General features: G+C 45.0%; 1 protein-coding gene across 1 annotated transcript in view; it reads right to left on the minus strand.

Moving 5' to 3' along the window:
• Positions 1-543: 543 nt before the first annotated feature.
• LOC109866076 (voltage-dependent T-type calcium channel subunit alpha-1G-like) overlaps positions 544-16,868 on the minus strand; it is a 190,771-nt gene continuing 174,446 nt past the window's right edge. Inside the window, exons 20-23 of the mRNA XM_031799296.1 lie at positions 5,694-5,820; positions 4,981-5,106; positions 2,291-2,380; positions 544-1,746 (exon numbers count right to left, since the gene is read on the minus strand). Of these exons, the coding sequence (XP_031655156.1) occupies positions 1,525-1,746; positions 2,291-2,380; positions 4,981-5,106; positions 5,694-5,820 (565 nt within the window). The 3' untranslated portion in view covers positions 544-1,524. The remainder of the gene's footprint in view (positions 1,747-2,290; positions 2,381-4,980; positions 5,107-5,693; positions 5,821-16,868) is intronic.

The raw sequence follows: 16,868 nt of genomic DNA on the forward strand, positions 1-16,868 counted from the left end.
GAGTGACTGAATGTGTGTGAGAGGTAGTGAGTGACTGAATGTGTGTGAGAGGGCGTGAGTGACTGAATGTGTGTGAGAGGGTGTGAGTGACTGAATGTGTGTTCGTTCTGTGTGAGTGACTGAATGTGTGTGAGAGGGAGTGAGTGACTGAATGTGTGTGAGAGGTAGTGAGTGACTGAATGTGTGTGAGAGGTAGTAAGTGACTGAATGTGTGTGAGAGGGTGTGAGTGACTGAATGTGTGTGAGAGGGAGTGAGTGACTGAATGTGTGTTCGTTCTGAGTGAGTGACTGAATGTGTGTGAGAGGGCGTGTGAGTGACTGAATGTGTGTTCGTTCTGTGTGAGTGACTGAATGTGTGTGAGAGGGAGTGAGTGACTGAATGTGTGTTCGTTCTGTGTGAGTGACTGCATGTGTGTTCGTTCTGTGTGAGTGACTGAATGTGTGTGAGAGGGTGTGAGTGACTGGATGTGTGTTCGTTCTGTGTGAGTGACTGAATGTGTGTGAGAGGGTGTGAGTGACTGAATGTGTGTTCGTTCTGTGTGAGTGACTGAATGTGTGTTCATTCTGTGTGAGTGACTGAATTTGTGTGAGAGGGTGTGAGTGACTGAATGTGTGTTCGTTCTGTGTGAGTGACTGGGAGTGTTACTGGTGACCACGTCTCCAAGAGAAGCTCCATATCCATCTGTATTTCTCTGCATTCCCAGTGTCAACTACCATCAACATCTGATTACAAAATATCAAAATGATCTTAGATTTATCGAACCAAAAGTATCTCTAAAGCCAATATGGCTTCTGAAATATCCACTCTTCTCTTGTCCAATGTCTGGGGTTCGAAGGCAGTGGAATTACTATAGAGAGAGGCGACATCGGGCATCTGGTAACCCGTTCCTGTACAGCTGGAGGGACGGTGGGGACAGATCTAGGATCTGCTGACCATCGTATAACCCTAACCCTTACTATATGAAGGAAGCCATTAGATCAGACCCTAGATCAGCATCTACGTACTTCCTAGTTTGGTTTGTAGTTCTACCGACCCCTCCGGCTGTACTACAACTATATGCAGGAAAGGAGTTGGGATATAGAAGGGGGCGTTACCTTCCGCTCACCCCACCCCCCTCCCTCTACCTGTGGAAGTGCCACATCATGCAAGTCCCGCCCACCAGTACTCACTGGGCATGCTCCAAGGGGGCGGTCATAAGTATGCTCTCTATGATAGGCCAGGCAGGAAAAGGGGGCGGGGTGTCTATTCTACGAGACCAGCGCACCAACTCCGGTCCTGGAGAGAGACTCGGTGTGTGTGGGCTTTTTGGATCCAAAGTATCTCTCCAGGACCAGAATGGGTGACCGCTGACCACCAGGCAGAGAGAGGACAACTAGCGGGGAGAACATAGAAAGAAAAAGGACTTCTACAGTAGAAATAGCAGCGACTTCAGGTTTAGCGCGTTCCCTCTCAATCGCTTGGCTTTGGTCAAATCAAAGCGAATCAAACCAAAACAAGCAGGACTCAGAAAAGATGTGGAAAGACTACCGACCAGCCATCTCCTTCTCCTTACTCCGTCTCTTTTTCTCCATCCGTTTCAGTCTCTTCTCCTCCCTGCGCTTGGCCTCCTCGGCCTCCTGGCTGCGACGACACTTGTGGAAGTTCTCCACCACCACACCCACGAACATGTTGAGCACGAAGAAGCTGACGATGAGCAGGAAGGAGATGAAGTAGAGGAGCATCCAGGGGTTGTGGTTCAGCTGCGGCTGGAAGGGGAGACACACGTTAACGAGCACTGTGGCGACGTTCTAACTGCAAACGCTGTGTGTGTGTGTCTGTGTGTGTGTGTGTCTGTGTGTGTGTGTGTCTGTGTGTGTGTGTGTCTGTGTGTTTCTATCCACCTAGAGAAGAACACACTACCAGATGCCAGGACACCGTCACACACCTACCTATCCTGCTGCTCCAGTCAACACTTTAAATCATAGATACGAATGCATAAATCCCTGCATGAATAATTCAGTTTATTTTTTAATACAAAACAGTATATCAGTAAAGCTAAATGTATAAATAGACCCAGTGCACAGGGCATGCGGAAGAAGCACGAGGAGTGTTGGATGTTTGTTGGATGTTGGACAGTAAGCAGCTTAGAGAAGATCAATGACAAGTTTCCTGAAGCACAGACAGAAATGCTGACGTAAAAATCAAGACTCCTCTGCCTCTGGCCAACCAAGCCTTTGTTCTACAGCTTCTACTGTATCGCTAGGGAACAGAGTGTGTGTGTGTGTGTGCGTGTGTGTGTGTGTTGTATACCTGTTGGTTGACTCCCACTGCATCTAATCCATCATACATGATATCAACCCAACCATCCTTAGAGGCCAGCACGAACAGAGACATCAGAGCCTGGCGAGAGAGGGAGAACATCACACATGATATCAACCCAACCATCTTTAGAGGCCAGCACGAATAGAGACATCAGAGCCTGGCGAGAGAGGGAGAACATCACACATGATATCAACCCAACCATCTTTAGAGGCCAGCACGAACAGAGACATCAGAGCCTGGCGAGAGAGGGAGAACATCACACATGATATCAACCCAACCATCTTTAGAGGCCAGCACGAACAGAGACATCAGATTCTGGTGAGAGAGGGAGAACATCACACATGATATCAACCCAACCATCTATAGAGGCCAGCACGAACAGAGACATCAGAGCCTGGCGAGAGAGGGAGAACATCACACATGATATCAACCCAACCATCTTTAGAGGCCAGCACGAACAGAGACATCAGAGCCTGGCGAGAAAGGGAGAACATCACACATGATATCAACCCAACCATCCTTAGAGGCCAGCACGAACAGAGACATCAGAGCCTGGCGAGAGAGGGAGAACATCACACATGATATCAACCCAACCATCTTTAGAGGCCAGCACGAACAGAGACATCAGAGCCTGGCGAGAAAGGGAGAACATCACACATGATATCAACCCAACCATCTTTAGAGGCCAGCACGAACAGAGACATCAGAGCCTGGCGAGAAAGGGAGAACATCACACATGATATCAACCCAACCATCCTTAGAGGCCAGCACGAACAGAGACATCAGAGCCTGGCGAGAGAGGGAGAACATCACACATGATATCAACCCAACCATCTTTAGAGGCCAGCACGAACAGAGACATCAGAGCCTGGCGAGAAAGGGAGAACATCACACATGATATCAACCCAACCATCTTTAGAGGCCAGCACGAACAGAGACATCAGAGCCTGGCGAGAGAGGGAGAACATCACACATGATATCAACCCAACCATCTTTAGAGGCCAGCACGAACAGAGACATCAGATTCTGGTGAGAGAGGGAGAACATCACACATGATATCAACCCAACCATCTATAGAGGCCAGCACGAACAGAGACATCAGAGCCTGGCGAGAGAGGGAGAACATCACACATGATATCAACCCAACCATCTTTAGAGGCCAGCACGAACAGAGACATCAGAGCCTGGCGAGAAAGGGAGAACATCACACATGATATCAACCCAACCATCCTTAGAGGCCAGCACGAACAGAGACATCAGAGCCTGGCGAGAGAGGGAGAACATCACACATGATATCAACCCAACCATCCTTAAAGGCCAGCACGAACAGAGACATCAGAGCCTGGCGAGAGAGGGAGAACATCACACATGATATCAACCCAACCATCCTTAGAGGCCAGCACGAACAGAGACATCAGAGCCTGGCGAGAGAGGGAGAACATCACACATGATATCAACCCAACCATCCTTAAAGGCCAGCACGAACAGAGACATCAGAGCCTGGCGAGAGAGGGAGAACATCACACATGATATCAACCCAACCATCCTTAAAGGCTAGCACGAACAGAGAAATCAGAGCCTGGCGAGAGAGGGAGAACATCACACATGATATCAACCCAACCATCCTTAATGGCCAGCACGAACAGAGACATCAGAGCCTGGCGAGAGAGGGAGAACATCACACATGATATCAACCCAACCATCCTTAAAGGCCAGCACGAACAGAGACATCAGAGCCTGGCGAGAGAGGGAGAACATCACACATGATATCAACCCAACCATCCTTAGAGGCCAGCACGAACAGAGACATCAGAGCCTGGCGAGAGAGGGAGAACATCACACATGATATCAACCCAACCATCCTTAGAGGCCAGCACGAACAGAGACATCAGAGCCTGGCGAGAGAGGGAGAACATCAAACATGATATCAACCCAACCATCCTTAGAGGCCAGCACGAACAGAGACATCAGAGCCTGGCGAGAGAGGGAGAACATCACACATGATATCAACCCAACCATCCTTTCCACGAGGGCAGTTTAGAAAAAAAGTAGTGGAGATACAACATCTCTGTAAGTATTGTGAATGGTACCTGTTTCTGGTTGTGTTGAGTATGGTACCTGTTTCTGGTTGTGTTGAGTATGGTACCTGTTTCTGGTTGTGTTGAGTATGGTACCTGTGTCTGGTTGTGTTGAGTATGGTACCTGTGTCTGGTTGTGTTGAGTATGGTACCTGTGTCTGGTTGTGTTGTGAATGGTACCTGTTTCTGGTTGTGTTGAGTATGGTACCTGTGTCTGGTTGTGTTGAGTATGGTACCTGTGTCTGGTTGTGTTGTGAATGGTACCTGTGTCTGGTTGTGTTGTGAATGGTACCTGTGTCTGGTTGTGTTGAGTATGGTACCTGTGTCTGGTTGTGTTGAGTATGGTACCTGTGTCTGGTTGTGTTGTGAATGGTACCTGTGTCTGGTTGTGTTGTGAATGGTACCTGTGTCTGGTTGTGTTGAGTATGGTACCTGTGTCTGGTTGTGTTGTGAATGGTACCTGTGTCTGGTTGTGTTGTGAATGGTACCTGTGTCTGGTTGTGTTGTGAATGGTACCTGTGTCTGGTTGTGTTGAGTATGGTACCTGTGTCTGGTTGTGTTGAGTATGGTACCTGTGTCTGGTTGTGTTGAGTATGGTACCTGTGCCAGGTTGTCAAAGTTGTACTGCTGTCTGACCCACTTGTAGTTGGCCATCATACAGTCTGACTTGTTAGTGACGTTTCTCACGTCCTCTCCCTGACACGCAAAGAACTTCCCTTTGAAGAGCTGGAGAGAGAAAACACACACACACATGTGGTCACACTAATGCCAATTTTATTGTAAATACCAATTGGTCTTCAGGCCATATCCCATGAGAGGATTCCGTAGTGACCTTGCATGTCCTCTCGTGATTAGTAGCATGTAACTCATGCACAGACGCAGACACCAAACAAGCACATACACACAGGTAACATATTTTTGTGACTCCAAGGACACACAGAACATTAAGTGTAAATTGGACAGCGGGCTTACGACCACATCTTATCCAGCTATACGACTTGACAAGCAGGGTTCTCAGTTATATCGTGGAAACCACCTGGAAGAGCACTTTCCTGCTGATATACGACCTAAGAGCCCTGGCTAATGCGTAATGACATATTAGCCACTTGTCAGTTCCAACATTGTCACTGGCAAGAGGAGAGATGGGTGTGTGGAAGGAGCCCAGAAGAACCCTTAACACCAAAGGTATTAAGGTGTGAAACCTAACTTGAAAGAAACATTTTCCCTGATATTGGTTGGTTGATATTGTTTTGGGAAAATGTATAATATGCTAGGCCTTTTTGTATGGGGTGCAAAAATGGTTCTGATCTCACCTGTACTCCCAGGATACCAAAGATGATGAAGAAGGCACAGCAGATGACCACAATGTTCCCTATGGGCTTTAGAGACGACATCAGAGTCTCCACTACCAGCTTCAGACCTGGGGCCCTGCTGATCACACTGGATGAGAGAGACAGAAACACAACGTTAGACTCGGAAGACTGAGGAAGAGTGCAGGAGAGAGCGAGAGAGAGAGAGAGGGAGAGGGAGAGAGAGAGAGAACGAGAGAAAGAGAGCGAGAGAGCGAGAGCGAGAGAGCGAGAGAGAGAGTTGTTAAGGTCAATTACAGAGCAGCCAGCCCAGATGGAGATGCCTGTGGCTCTCCCTCCCCCTCTTCCCCTTCCTTTCTCCTTCCTCCCTCCCCCTCTCCTACTTCCCGTTGTTCACCTCTCCCTCCTTCCTGTCACAGGTCATCAGTGACAGTCAATTGCCCTCATCACTCCAGTACCTCTCTCGCTTCACTGTCTCTCCACCATACAGTCTGTCTGTCTGTCTGTCTGCCTGTCTCTGTCTGCCTGTCTCTGTCTGTCTGTCTGTCTGTCTGCCTGTCTCTGTCTGCCTGTCTCTGTCTGCCTGTCTCTGTCTGCCTCTACTCGTTTTTTGAGCCTTTCTCAGTATATATCTGTAACTATCTAACATGCTGAGATCAGCTTTGTCCTCAGTCCAGTCGTTCTTATGTGTGCAGTTCTTATTCGGGGAGAGAAGTGCAGGGAGTGAGAGGAAGTCAATAACTCATTAAGAGAAGGACTGAGACAGGATATATGGGGGATATGGGGATAAGACTGATACGTGGGCTGACTGAGACAAGATCAATAACACTGATATTTGCACGTATACATTATATATGCATTCATCTATAGCTGGGAGAGAACAACCACATAACAAAATCCTAGCAAGTAAGGTACCTACAAGCAAAGTCAGTGTCAGTGAAAATATGATTCGTGGGGGGGATTTATTTAAAACCTGTTGCGACTCTAGGGGCAGTATTTTCATTTTTTGGAAATAAAACATTCCCGTTTTAAATGGGATATTTTGTCAGGACAAGATGCTAGAATATGCAGATAATTGACAGATTTGGATAGAAAACACTCTGAAGTTTCCAATACAGTAAAAATATTGTCTGTGAGTATAACAGAACTGATGTTGCAGGTCGAAAGCCTGAGAAAAATCCAATCCGGATGTGGCCCATATTTTGAAAGCGCTGCGTTCCAATGAGTCCCTATTGAGCTGTGAATGTGCCATCAACTAGCTTATGCTTTCTACGTATTCCCCAAGGTTTCTACAGCATTGTGACATAGTTTTACGCATTGATCTTGAAGAATACCCGTAGGGGGCTACATTGCGCAAGTGGTCACATGATGCTCCCGGAGAAAATCTTGCGTAAAGTACAGAGGTAGCCATTATTCCAATCACTTCTACTGAGAAACCAATTGTCCCGGGTTGATATATTATTGAATAGATATTTGAAAAACACCTTGAGGATTGATTATAAAAAACGTTTGCCATGTTTCTGTCGATATTATGGAGCTAATTTGGAATATTTTTCAGGGTTGTCGTGACCGCAATTTCCGGTCGATTTCTCAGCCAAGCGTGAAGAACAAACGGAGCTATTTCGCCTACAAAAATAATATTTTGGGAAAAAATTAACTTTGGCTATCTACCTGGGAGTCTCGTGAGTGAAAACATCCGAAGTTCATCAAAGGTAAACGATTTCATTTGATTGCTTTTCTGATTTTCATGGCAAGGTTGCCTGCTGCTAGCAGGGCATAATGCTATGCTAGGCTATCGATAAATGTACACAAATGCTTGTCTAGCTTGGCTGTAAAGCATATTTTGAAAATCTGAGATGACAGGGTGATTAACAAAAGGCTAAGCCGTGTTCCAATATATTTCACTTGAGATTTTTCATGACTAGGAAGATTTTCTAGGAAGATTTATGTCCGTTGCGTTATGCTAATTAGTGTCAGGCGATGATTACGCTCCCGGACCCTGGTTTGAGAGTCACAAGACGATTTTGGAAGATGGGCAGGAACTCTGTTGTCCTAGCTTCAGGGGAAAGCTGAGAACAGAAGAGCTTTCACTGGCCTGAGTGGGAACTGACCTCCGTAGGGGTGGGACGGCCAAGACACCAGAGGTGGCAGAATGGAGTGCTCGGGTTGGAATGTACGGTTTGAGCATTAGCCTGATGGTAGAGAGGGGCAGTTCCCCTTGCAACTCCATAGACAAGTGCTATGGTCTTGTAGTGGATAGGAGCTTCGAATGGAAGCCAGTGGAGGGTGAAGAGGAGCGGGGTGACATAGGCGAACTTGCGAAGGTTGAACACCAGGCGGGCTATGGCATTCTGGATAAGTTGCAGGGGTTTAATGGCACAAGCAGGGAGCTCAGCCAACAGAGAGTTGCAGTAGTCTGGACGGGAGATGACAAGAGCCCAGATAAGGACCTGCTCTGCTTCCTGTGTGATGTAGAGCATGAACCTGTAGCAGCGAGTCACTGCTTTGATGTTTGCAGAGAATGACAGGTTGTTTTCCAGGGTCAAGCCAAGGTTCTGTGAACTCTGGGAGGGGGACACCGTTGAGTTGCCAACAATTATGGGGAGGTCTTGGAGCAGGCAGGCCTTCATCAGGAGGAAGAGCAGCTTCGTCTTGTCAAGGTTGAGTTTGAAGTGGTGGACAGAAATCCAAGCTGAGATATCTGCCATGAACACAGAGATGTGTGTTGGTGACTTGGTGTATAGAGAATTAAGAGGGGGCCTAGAACCCTGGGGGACACCAGTAGTGAGAACATGTGGTGCAGACTCAGATCCTCTCATCAAATCAAATCGTAATTGTCATATTCCCCGAATACAACAGGTGTAGACCTTACCGTGAAATGCTAACTTACAAGCCATTAATCAACAATGCAGTTTTAACCTCTTGAGTGTAGGGGGCAGTATTTTTATGTTTGGATGAAAATCTTACCCGAATGAAACTGCCTATTTCTCAGGCCCAGAATCTAGAATATGCATATAATTGTCAGATTAGGATAGAAAACACTAAAGTTTCCAAAACTGTCAAAATATTGTCTGTGAGTATAACAGAACTGATATTGCAGGCAAAAACCTGAGGAAAATCCAACCAGGAAGTGCTGTTTTTCCTGAAACCACTCTGTTCCATTGCATGCCTTCCCTTCATTTAAAGGGATATCAACCAGATTCCTTTCTCTATGGAAGAGATTTGCATGGGCAACAGCTTGGAGCAGACATTTTCGCTCTCTCTCCTATTGAAAAAGCTACTGTCCGGTTGAAATATTATCGATTATTCATTGTAAAAACAACCTGAGGATTGATTATAAAAAACATTTGACATGTTTCTACGAACTTTACTGATACTATTTGGCATTTTAGTCTGCACCGTCGTGACTGTCCGAGCCTGGGATTTCTGAACAAAACGCGCCAACCAAATAGAGGTATTTTGGATATAAAAATAATCTTTATGGAACACAAAGGACAATTTATTGTGTAACTGGGAGTCTCGTGGGTGCAAACATCCGAAGATCATCAAAGGTAAGCGATTCATTTTATTGCTTTTCTGACTTTTGACCAATCTACTTCGCTGCTAGCTGTTTGTAATGTTTTGTCTGCTGAGAGAGATGTCCTAACCTAAACACTTAGTGCTTTTGCTGTAAAGCCTTTTTGAAATCTGACATGTAAGGTGGATTAACAACAAGCTAAGCTGTGTTTTGCTATATTGCACTTGTGATTTCATGAAAATTAAATATATGTTTAGTAATTTAATTTGAATTTGGTGCTCTGCAATTCACCGGATGTTGACGAAATGTATCCCGCTAATGGGATGGGTGCGCCAAGAATTTAAGAAAATAGACTTAAGAAAATACTAAATAAACATAAAAAAGTTACAAAATAAAATAACAAGTCTATATACATGGGTTACCGGTACCGAGTCAACGTGCGGGGGTACAGCTTAGTCAAGGCAGCCATTTGTCAGGTTCCCGGGCGACTGGACATCACTAGCCAAAGGATTTCATCTGGAGAGAGAGGGGACTCAAGGAGTGGATATCTTCTAACGTCTTTTGAAAGTGGTGGAGGATTAAGATAGCAATTAATAAGAGCGTTGGGCCAGTAACCGAAAGGTTGCTGAATGGAATCCCCAGGCCGGCAAGATGAAAAATCGGTCAATGTGCTAATTGCTCCTGTAAGTTGCTTGGAATAAGACCATCTACTAAATTACTAAACTGTAAATGTGAGAGGTGGCGGCAAAGAGTTTGACATTTAGAGTGATAGAAAGTGACTTTAGCAGAGGAGTAGAAGGTAGAGAAGAGGGAGTGAAAGGATGATAGGGCCTCTGGAAGTTTAGTTTTCCTTCATTTTCATTCAGTTGCTCTCAGCCCTGTTCTATAAGCTCACAATGAGTCACTCAGCCACAGAGCAGGAGGGGAGGGCTTAGCTTGCCAGTAGGAAAGAGGACAGGAGACAGGTGGGAGAAGGATTTAGCATAAGGTAGAGATGATAGGATAGAAGAGGAGAGAACAGTTGGTGAGAGAGAACGAAGATTCTGATGGCGCATGACCATCTGAGTGGCTAGGTTTGGGGAAGAGAGGGAGAGAAAATGAAAGAAAGCATTGATCTGGAAGGGAGTTGAAATGAGAATTGTAGGCGAACAGCCAATAGTGAAGATGAGGTCAAGCGCCCTGCCTGCCTTGTGAGTGGGAGGAGACTGGGAAAAGGTCAAAAGAGGAAAGGAGTGGAAGGAAATGAATCAAAGGCAGACGTGGAGAGATGGAAGTCATCCAGTACTCTCCAAGGGCACCGGGTGGGCGATAGGAACAGACTGATCTCTTCTTGTGTAGCAAATTTGTGATGACCAGAAACGTAATTCACCACCTACAGTGAAAAGAGAGAGGTGATGAGATGTCAGGTGAGCAGGTACTGGAGGTATGAGAGCAATTGACTGTCACTGATGCCTTGGGAAGAAGGGGAAGGAGGAGAGGGGGAGTGAGGAAGGAGAAATGAAGGGGAAGAGGGGGAGGGAGAGCCACAGGCGTCGCCATCTGGGCTGGCTGCTCTGTAATTGAGCTAAACAACTCTCTATCTGTCTCTCTCTCTTGCCCTCTTTTCCTGTGTGGTATATATTGTATAGCTATGTATCATCTGAAAAATTATAGATTATTATTATTATTATTATTTTGATCATTATTATTATCCCCTCCACAACAATAAGAGGAGATTGTGTTTGAGAGAAAGTTAAAACTGTAAAGAGAGAGAGTCACGAACGCGAGAGGAAACACGAGAGGAAACACGAGAGGAAACAGAGGAAACACGAGAGGTCAGCGAGTTCACGGAGGATAGGTGCTTGTTAGGGGGAGCCAAGTATTTTATGGCAAGGTCATACACCGAATGAGGCAGTTTCCATAATCTCTATTCATACATAGAGAGAGAGAGAGAGAGAGAGAGAGAGAGAGAGAGAGAGATAGAGAGAGACAGAGAGAGAGAGAGAGAGAGAGAGACAGAGAGAGAGAGAGAGAGAGAGAGAGAGAGAGAGAGAGAGAGAGAGAGAGAGAGAGATGCTTCTCCATAATGTTTGGAGGCTGTTTTAATTAATGAGGCATGCTGTCACAGGGCGAGGGTTACGAGGATAGAACCCTCCAGATAATTACATCGTCTACGGCAGGGCTAGGACACCCTGGTCCTGGACTGCCGCTGGCACTTCACGTCTATGATTTAATCATCCTGGAAGAACAGGTGTGTTGAATTTAGGCAATCACTGAACTGATTAGCATTTAACGACACCTGCAATAACATCAGTTAAATATGTGTATGCGACCAACACAACTTGATTTGAATTGTTTCATTTGATTTGGTCAGGTGTGCTGCATAGTTGGAACAAAATCCTCAGTACCGGCGACACTCCAGGAACAGGGTTGCCTTCCCCTGACCTAAGCGTTGAGGGGTATGAGGATAGAACCCTCCAGGTAATTACATAATCTACAGGGTGAGGGAGTATGAGGATAGAACCCTCCAGATAATTACATCATCTACAGGGTGAGGGAGTATGAGGATAGAACCCTCCAGATAATTACATCATCTACAGGGTGAGGTAGTATGATGATAGGACCCTCCAGGTAATTACATCATCTACAGGGTGAGGTAGTATGATGACAGAACCCTCCAGGTAATTACATCATCTACAGGGTGAGGGAGTATGAGGGTAGAACCCTCCAGGTAATTACATCATCTACAGGGTGAGGGAGTATGAGGATAGAACCCTCCAGGTAATTACATCATCTACAGGGTGAGGGAGTATGAGGATAGAACCCTCCAGGTAATTACATCATCTACAGGGTGAGGGAGTATGAGGATAGAACCCTCCAGATAATTACATCATCTACAGGGTGAGATGGATGAGCCCAAACACACAGATGACAGGAGGGGAGACAGAGAGGATACATCAATAAACAACATGGCTAACACTCTTGACCCCCACCACCCTGGCATTTTGGAACAGTCTATCTTCCATCTGAGCCTCGTAGTGACAGGGGAGGAGGGGTTCGGGGCTGCAGCTGGTTTTTGGTAGAGCTAAGTTGAAATAAGGGGACTTAAGGTGACTTAAGGGGACGTAAAGGTGACTTAAGGTGACTTAAAGGGAACATTTAGGTGCTAACAAAAACCTTGGGCCAGTAACCGAAATGTTGCTTGTTCGAATCCCTGAGCCGGCTAGGGAAATTATCTGTCGATGTGCCCTTGAGCAAGGCACTTAACCCTCATTGGCCCCAAAAAATTGTCAAAGACTCCAGTCACCCAAGTCAGACTGTTCTCTGTGCTACCAAACGGCAAGCGGTACCGGAACACGGTTCCGGAGTGCCAAGTCTAGGTCCAAAAGACTCCTTTAGAGCTTCTACACCCAAGCCATAAGACTACTGAACAATTAATCAAATGGCCACCCAGACTATTTGCATTGACCCCCTTTGTTTTTACACTGCTGTTACTCGCTGTTTATTATCTATGCATAGTCACTTTACTCCTACCTACATGTACAAATGACCTCGACTAACCTGTACCCCCACACATTGAGTAGGTACCAGTACCCCCTGTATAGTTATTGCTATTGCTATTGTATTGTGTTACTTTAGATTTATTTATTACCTTAGTTTATTTAGTTCATATTTTCTGAAGTCTATTTCTTGTACTGCATTGTTGGTTGAGGGATTGTAAGTAAGCATTTCACTGTAAGGTCTACTCCACCTGTTGTATTGGGTGCATGTGACAAATAACATTTGATTGGATTTGATTGAATTGCTCCTGTAAGTCGCTCTGGATAAGAGCATCTGCTAAATGACTAAAATATAAAATGTGAAGCCTCAGTTGAGGTCATGGAGTTGATGGATGAGAACAGCAGTGTGTGTGTGCACAATTAAACAAACTGATGCATTATTCTGTCAAACACACACACACACACACACTCTCTCTCCCAGAACCTCCTCTATGCTGTATAATTGCATCATTAACATTCCTAATGAGTAAAACACACTCACATGCACTGTTAGCTGGGACAATTGGAGAAGTGTGTAGGATCTCTTTTTTCTTCTCTACTTGTGGTCCTTTGTGGCTCCGTTGGCAGAGCATGGCTCTAGTAATGGCAGGGTTGTAGGTTCAATTCCCATTTTTGTTTTTTCCTTTATTTAACTTCTTCAGGCTAGAAAAACGTTTTCGGAAGTTTGGAAGAATGAGGTGCCCAAAGTACACCGTCTGTTACTCAGGCCCAGAAGCTAGGATATGTATATAATAGTATTGGATAGAAAACACTCTAAAGTTTCCAAAACTGTTACAATTATGTCTGTGAGTACAACAGAACTAATATGGCAGGCATAAACCACCTCTGATTACAATGGCTGGGAATGGGAATATAAAAGGAAGTCCTCCCAGAATGCAGTTCCTAGGGCTTCCACTAGATGTCAAAAGTCTTTAGAAAGAGTTTCAAGCTTGTTTTTTGATAAATGAGCTAGAATTTGTATTTTTTCTTGTGCACATACTTCGTTATTTATCTCCGTTAATGGTCTCTGTTAATTCTCTGTCTTAAACTTGGTAGTTTATTTACATAAAAGGGTACCTGAGGATTGATTAGGAACGCTGTTTGACTTGTCTTGAATAAGTTTATTGGTAACTTACGGGATTCATTTTGTATGCATTTTGAATGAGGGAAACCGGTGGATTGCTGAGTCAAGCGAGCCATTGAAACATACTTTTTTCGGATATAAAGAAGGACTTTATCGAACAAAAAGACAATCTGTTATGTAGCTGGGACCCTTGTGATTGCAACCAGATGAATATCTTCAAAGGTATGTGATTTATTTTATCGCTATTTCTGACTTTCGTGACGCTTCTGCTTGGTTGGAAAATGTATGTAAAGCTTTTGTGTGCCGGGCGCTGTCCTCAGATAATCGCATAATGTGCCTTCGCCGTAAAGCCTTTTTAAAAACTGACAAGAAGTTAAGCTTTTAAATGTAAAAGTATGTAAGACACTGGTATTTTCATGAATGTTTAATATTACAATTTTTGTCATTTGAATTTGGTGCTCTGAAATTTCACCGGATGTTGGCTGGTGGCTAGGCAAGTTTTAGCTAGGCAAGTCAGTTAAGAACACATTTTTATTTACAATGACAGACCCTGTACGATGCTGGGCCAATTGTGCGCCGCCCTATGGGATTCCCAATCATCCTAACATGTTGTCTTTCCATTTGGTTAATTTTTATTTTATTTCACCTTTATTTAACCAGGTAGGCTAGTTGAGAACACCTTTATTTAACCAGGTAGGCTAGTTGAGAACACCTTTATTTAACCAGGTAGGCTAGTTGAGAACACCTTTATTTAACCAGGTAGGCTAGTTGAGAACAAGTTCTCATTTACAACTGCGACCTGGCCAAGATAAAGCAAAGCAGTGTGACACAGACAACAACACAGAGTTACACATGGAGTAAACAATAAACAAGTCAATAACACAATAAACAAGTCAATGACACAGTAGAAAAAGAAAGTCTATATACAGTGTGTGCAAAAGGCATGAGGAGGTAGGCAATAAATAGGCCATAGGAGCGAATAATTACAATTTAGCAGATTAACACTGGAGTGATAAATGAGCAGATGATGATGTGCAAGTAGAGATACTGGTGTGCAAAAGAGCAGAGAAGTAAATAAAATAAAAACAGTATGGGGATGTGGTAGGTAGGTTGGGTGGGCTATTTACAGATGGACTATGTACAGCTGCAGCGATCGGTTAGCTGCTCAGATAGTTGATGTTTAAAGTTGGTGAGGGAAATAAAAGTCTCCAACTTCAGCAATTTTTGCAATTTGTTCCAGTCACTGGCAACAGAGAACTGGAATGAAAGGCGGCCAAATGAGGTGTTGGCTTTGGGGATGATCAGTGAGATATACTTTCGGGAACGTGTGCTATGGGTGGTGTTGTTATTGTGACCAGTGAACTGAGATAAGGCAGAGCTTTGCCTAGCATAGACGTACAGATGACCCGGAGCCAGTGTGTCTGGTGACGAAAATGTAGTGAGGGCCAGCCGACTAAAGCATACAGGTCACAGTGGTGGGTGGTATAAGGTGATTTGGTAACAAAATGGATGGCACTGTGATAGACTGCATACAGTTTGCTGAGTAGAGTAAGCTATTTTGTAGATGACATCGCCGAAGTCGAGGATCGGTAAGATAGTCGGTTTTACTAGGGTAAGTTTGGCGGCGTGAGTGAAGGAGGCTTTGTTGCGAAATAGAAAGCCGATTCTAGATTTGATTTTGGATTGGAGATGTTTAATATGAGTCTGGAAGGAGAATTTACAGTCTAGCTAGGTATTTATAGTTGTCCACATATTCTAGGTCGGAACCGTCCAGGGTGGTGATGCTAGTCGGGCGGGCGGGTGCGGGCAGCAAACGGTTGAAATGCATGCATTTGGTTTTACTAGCGTTTAAGAGCAGTTGGAGGCCACGGAAGGAGTGTTGTATGGCATTGAAGCTCGCTTGGAGGTTAGTTAGCACAGTGTCCAAGGAAGGGCCAGAAGTATACAGAATGGTGTCGTCTGCGTAGAGGTGGATCAGGGAATCGCCCGCAGCAAGAGCGACATCATTGATATATACAGAGAAAAGAGTCGGTCCGAGAATTGAACCCTGTGGTACCCCGAAAAAGACTGCCAGAGGTCCGGACAACATGCCCTCCGATTTGACACACTGAACTCTGTCTGCAAAGTAGTTGGTGAACCAGGAGAGACAGTCAGAAAAACCAAGGCTGTCGGCCGGGGTTGGAGTAGCCAGGAGGAAGGCATGGCCAGCCGTTGAGAAATGCTTATTGAAATGTTCAATTATCATGGATTTATCAGTGGTGACCGTGTTACCTAGCCTCAGTGCAGCTGGGAGGAGGTGCTCTTGTTCTCCATGGACTTGACAGAGTCCCAAAACTTTTTGGAGTTAGAGCTACAGGATGTGAATTTCTGCTTGAAGCTAGCCTTTGCTTTCCTGACTGACTGCGTGATTTGGTTCCTGACTTCCCTGAACAGTTGCATATCGCAGGGACTATTCCATACCACCTTTAGCGTATGCAGAGTGTTAGAACTGAGCTGAACTGAGCAGAACGGAGTTTAAAAATCTATATATACTGTATATTTCACCTTTATTTAACCAGGTAGGCTAGTTGAGAACAAGTTCACATTTACAAGTTTGATGAATGTCTGAAATGAAGACATGAGAAAGAGCAGATAAACTCTGTGAGGAGTTAGATGAACAGAGTTAGATGAACAGAAACTCTTCCTCTGCCTGTAATGTCACAAGAGACAGAGAGGTATATCTGACAGAGGTGTGTGTGTGTGTGTGTGTGTGTGTGTGTGTGTGTGTGTGTGTGTGTGTGTGTGTGTGTGTGTGTGTGTGTGTGTGTGTGTGTGGGTGTGTGTGTGTGTGTGTGTGTGTGAACCATACACACCCCAGTGCTTCAGGGGAAAACACAGACAGACTCATGTTTAATTCACCCACTCTTCTCGTTTCCTGTCCTGAAACTAAAGCCTCTGAACTGACAAACTGGAAAACACACAAATAAATCACACAAGTATTATTTTGTCCAATTCTCTGTTGTGCCAAGGATTGAACCCTCCAGATAATTACATCATCTACAGGGTGAGGGGTCATGTTG

This window comes from Oncorhynchus kisutch, linkage group LG20 (assembly GCF_002021735.2).
Source record: "Oncorhynchus kisutch isolate 150728-3 linkage group LG20, Okis_V2, whole genome shotgun sequence".
In the NCBI taxonomy this organism is placed as follows: domain Eukaryota; kingdom Metazoa; phylum Chordata; class Actinopteri; order Salmoniformes; family Salmonidae; genus Oncorhynchus; species Oncorhynchus kisutch.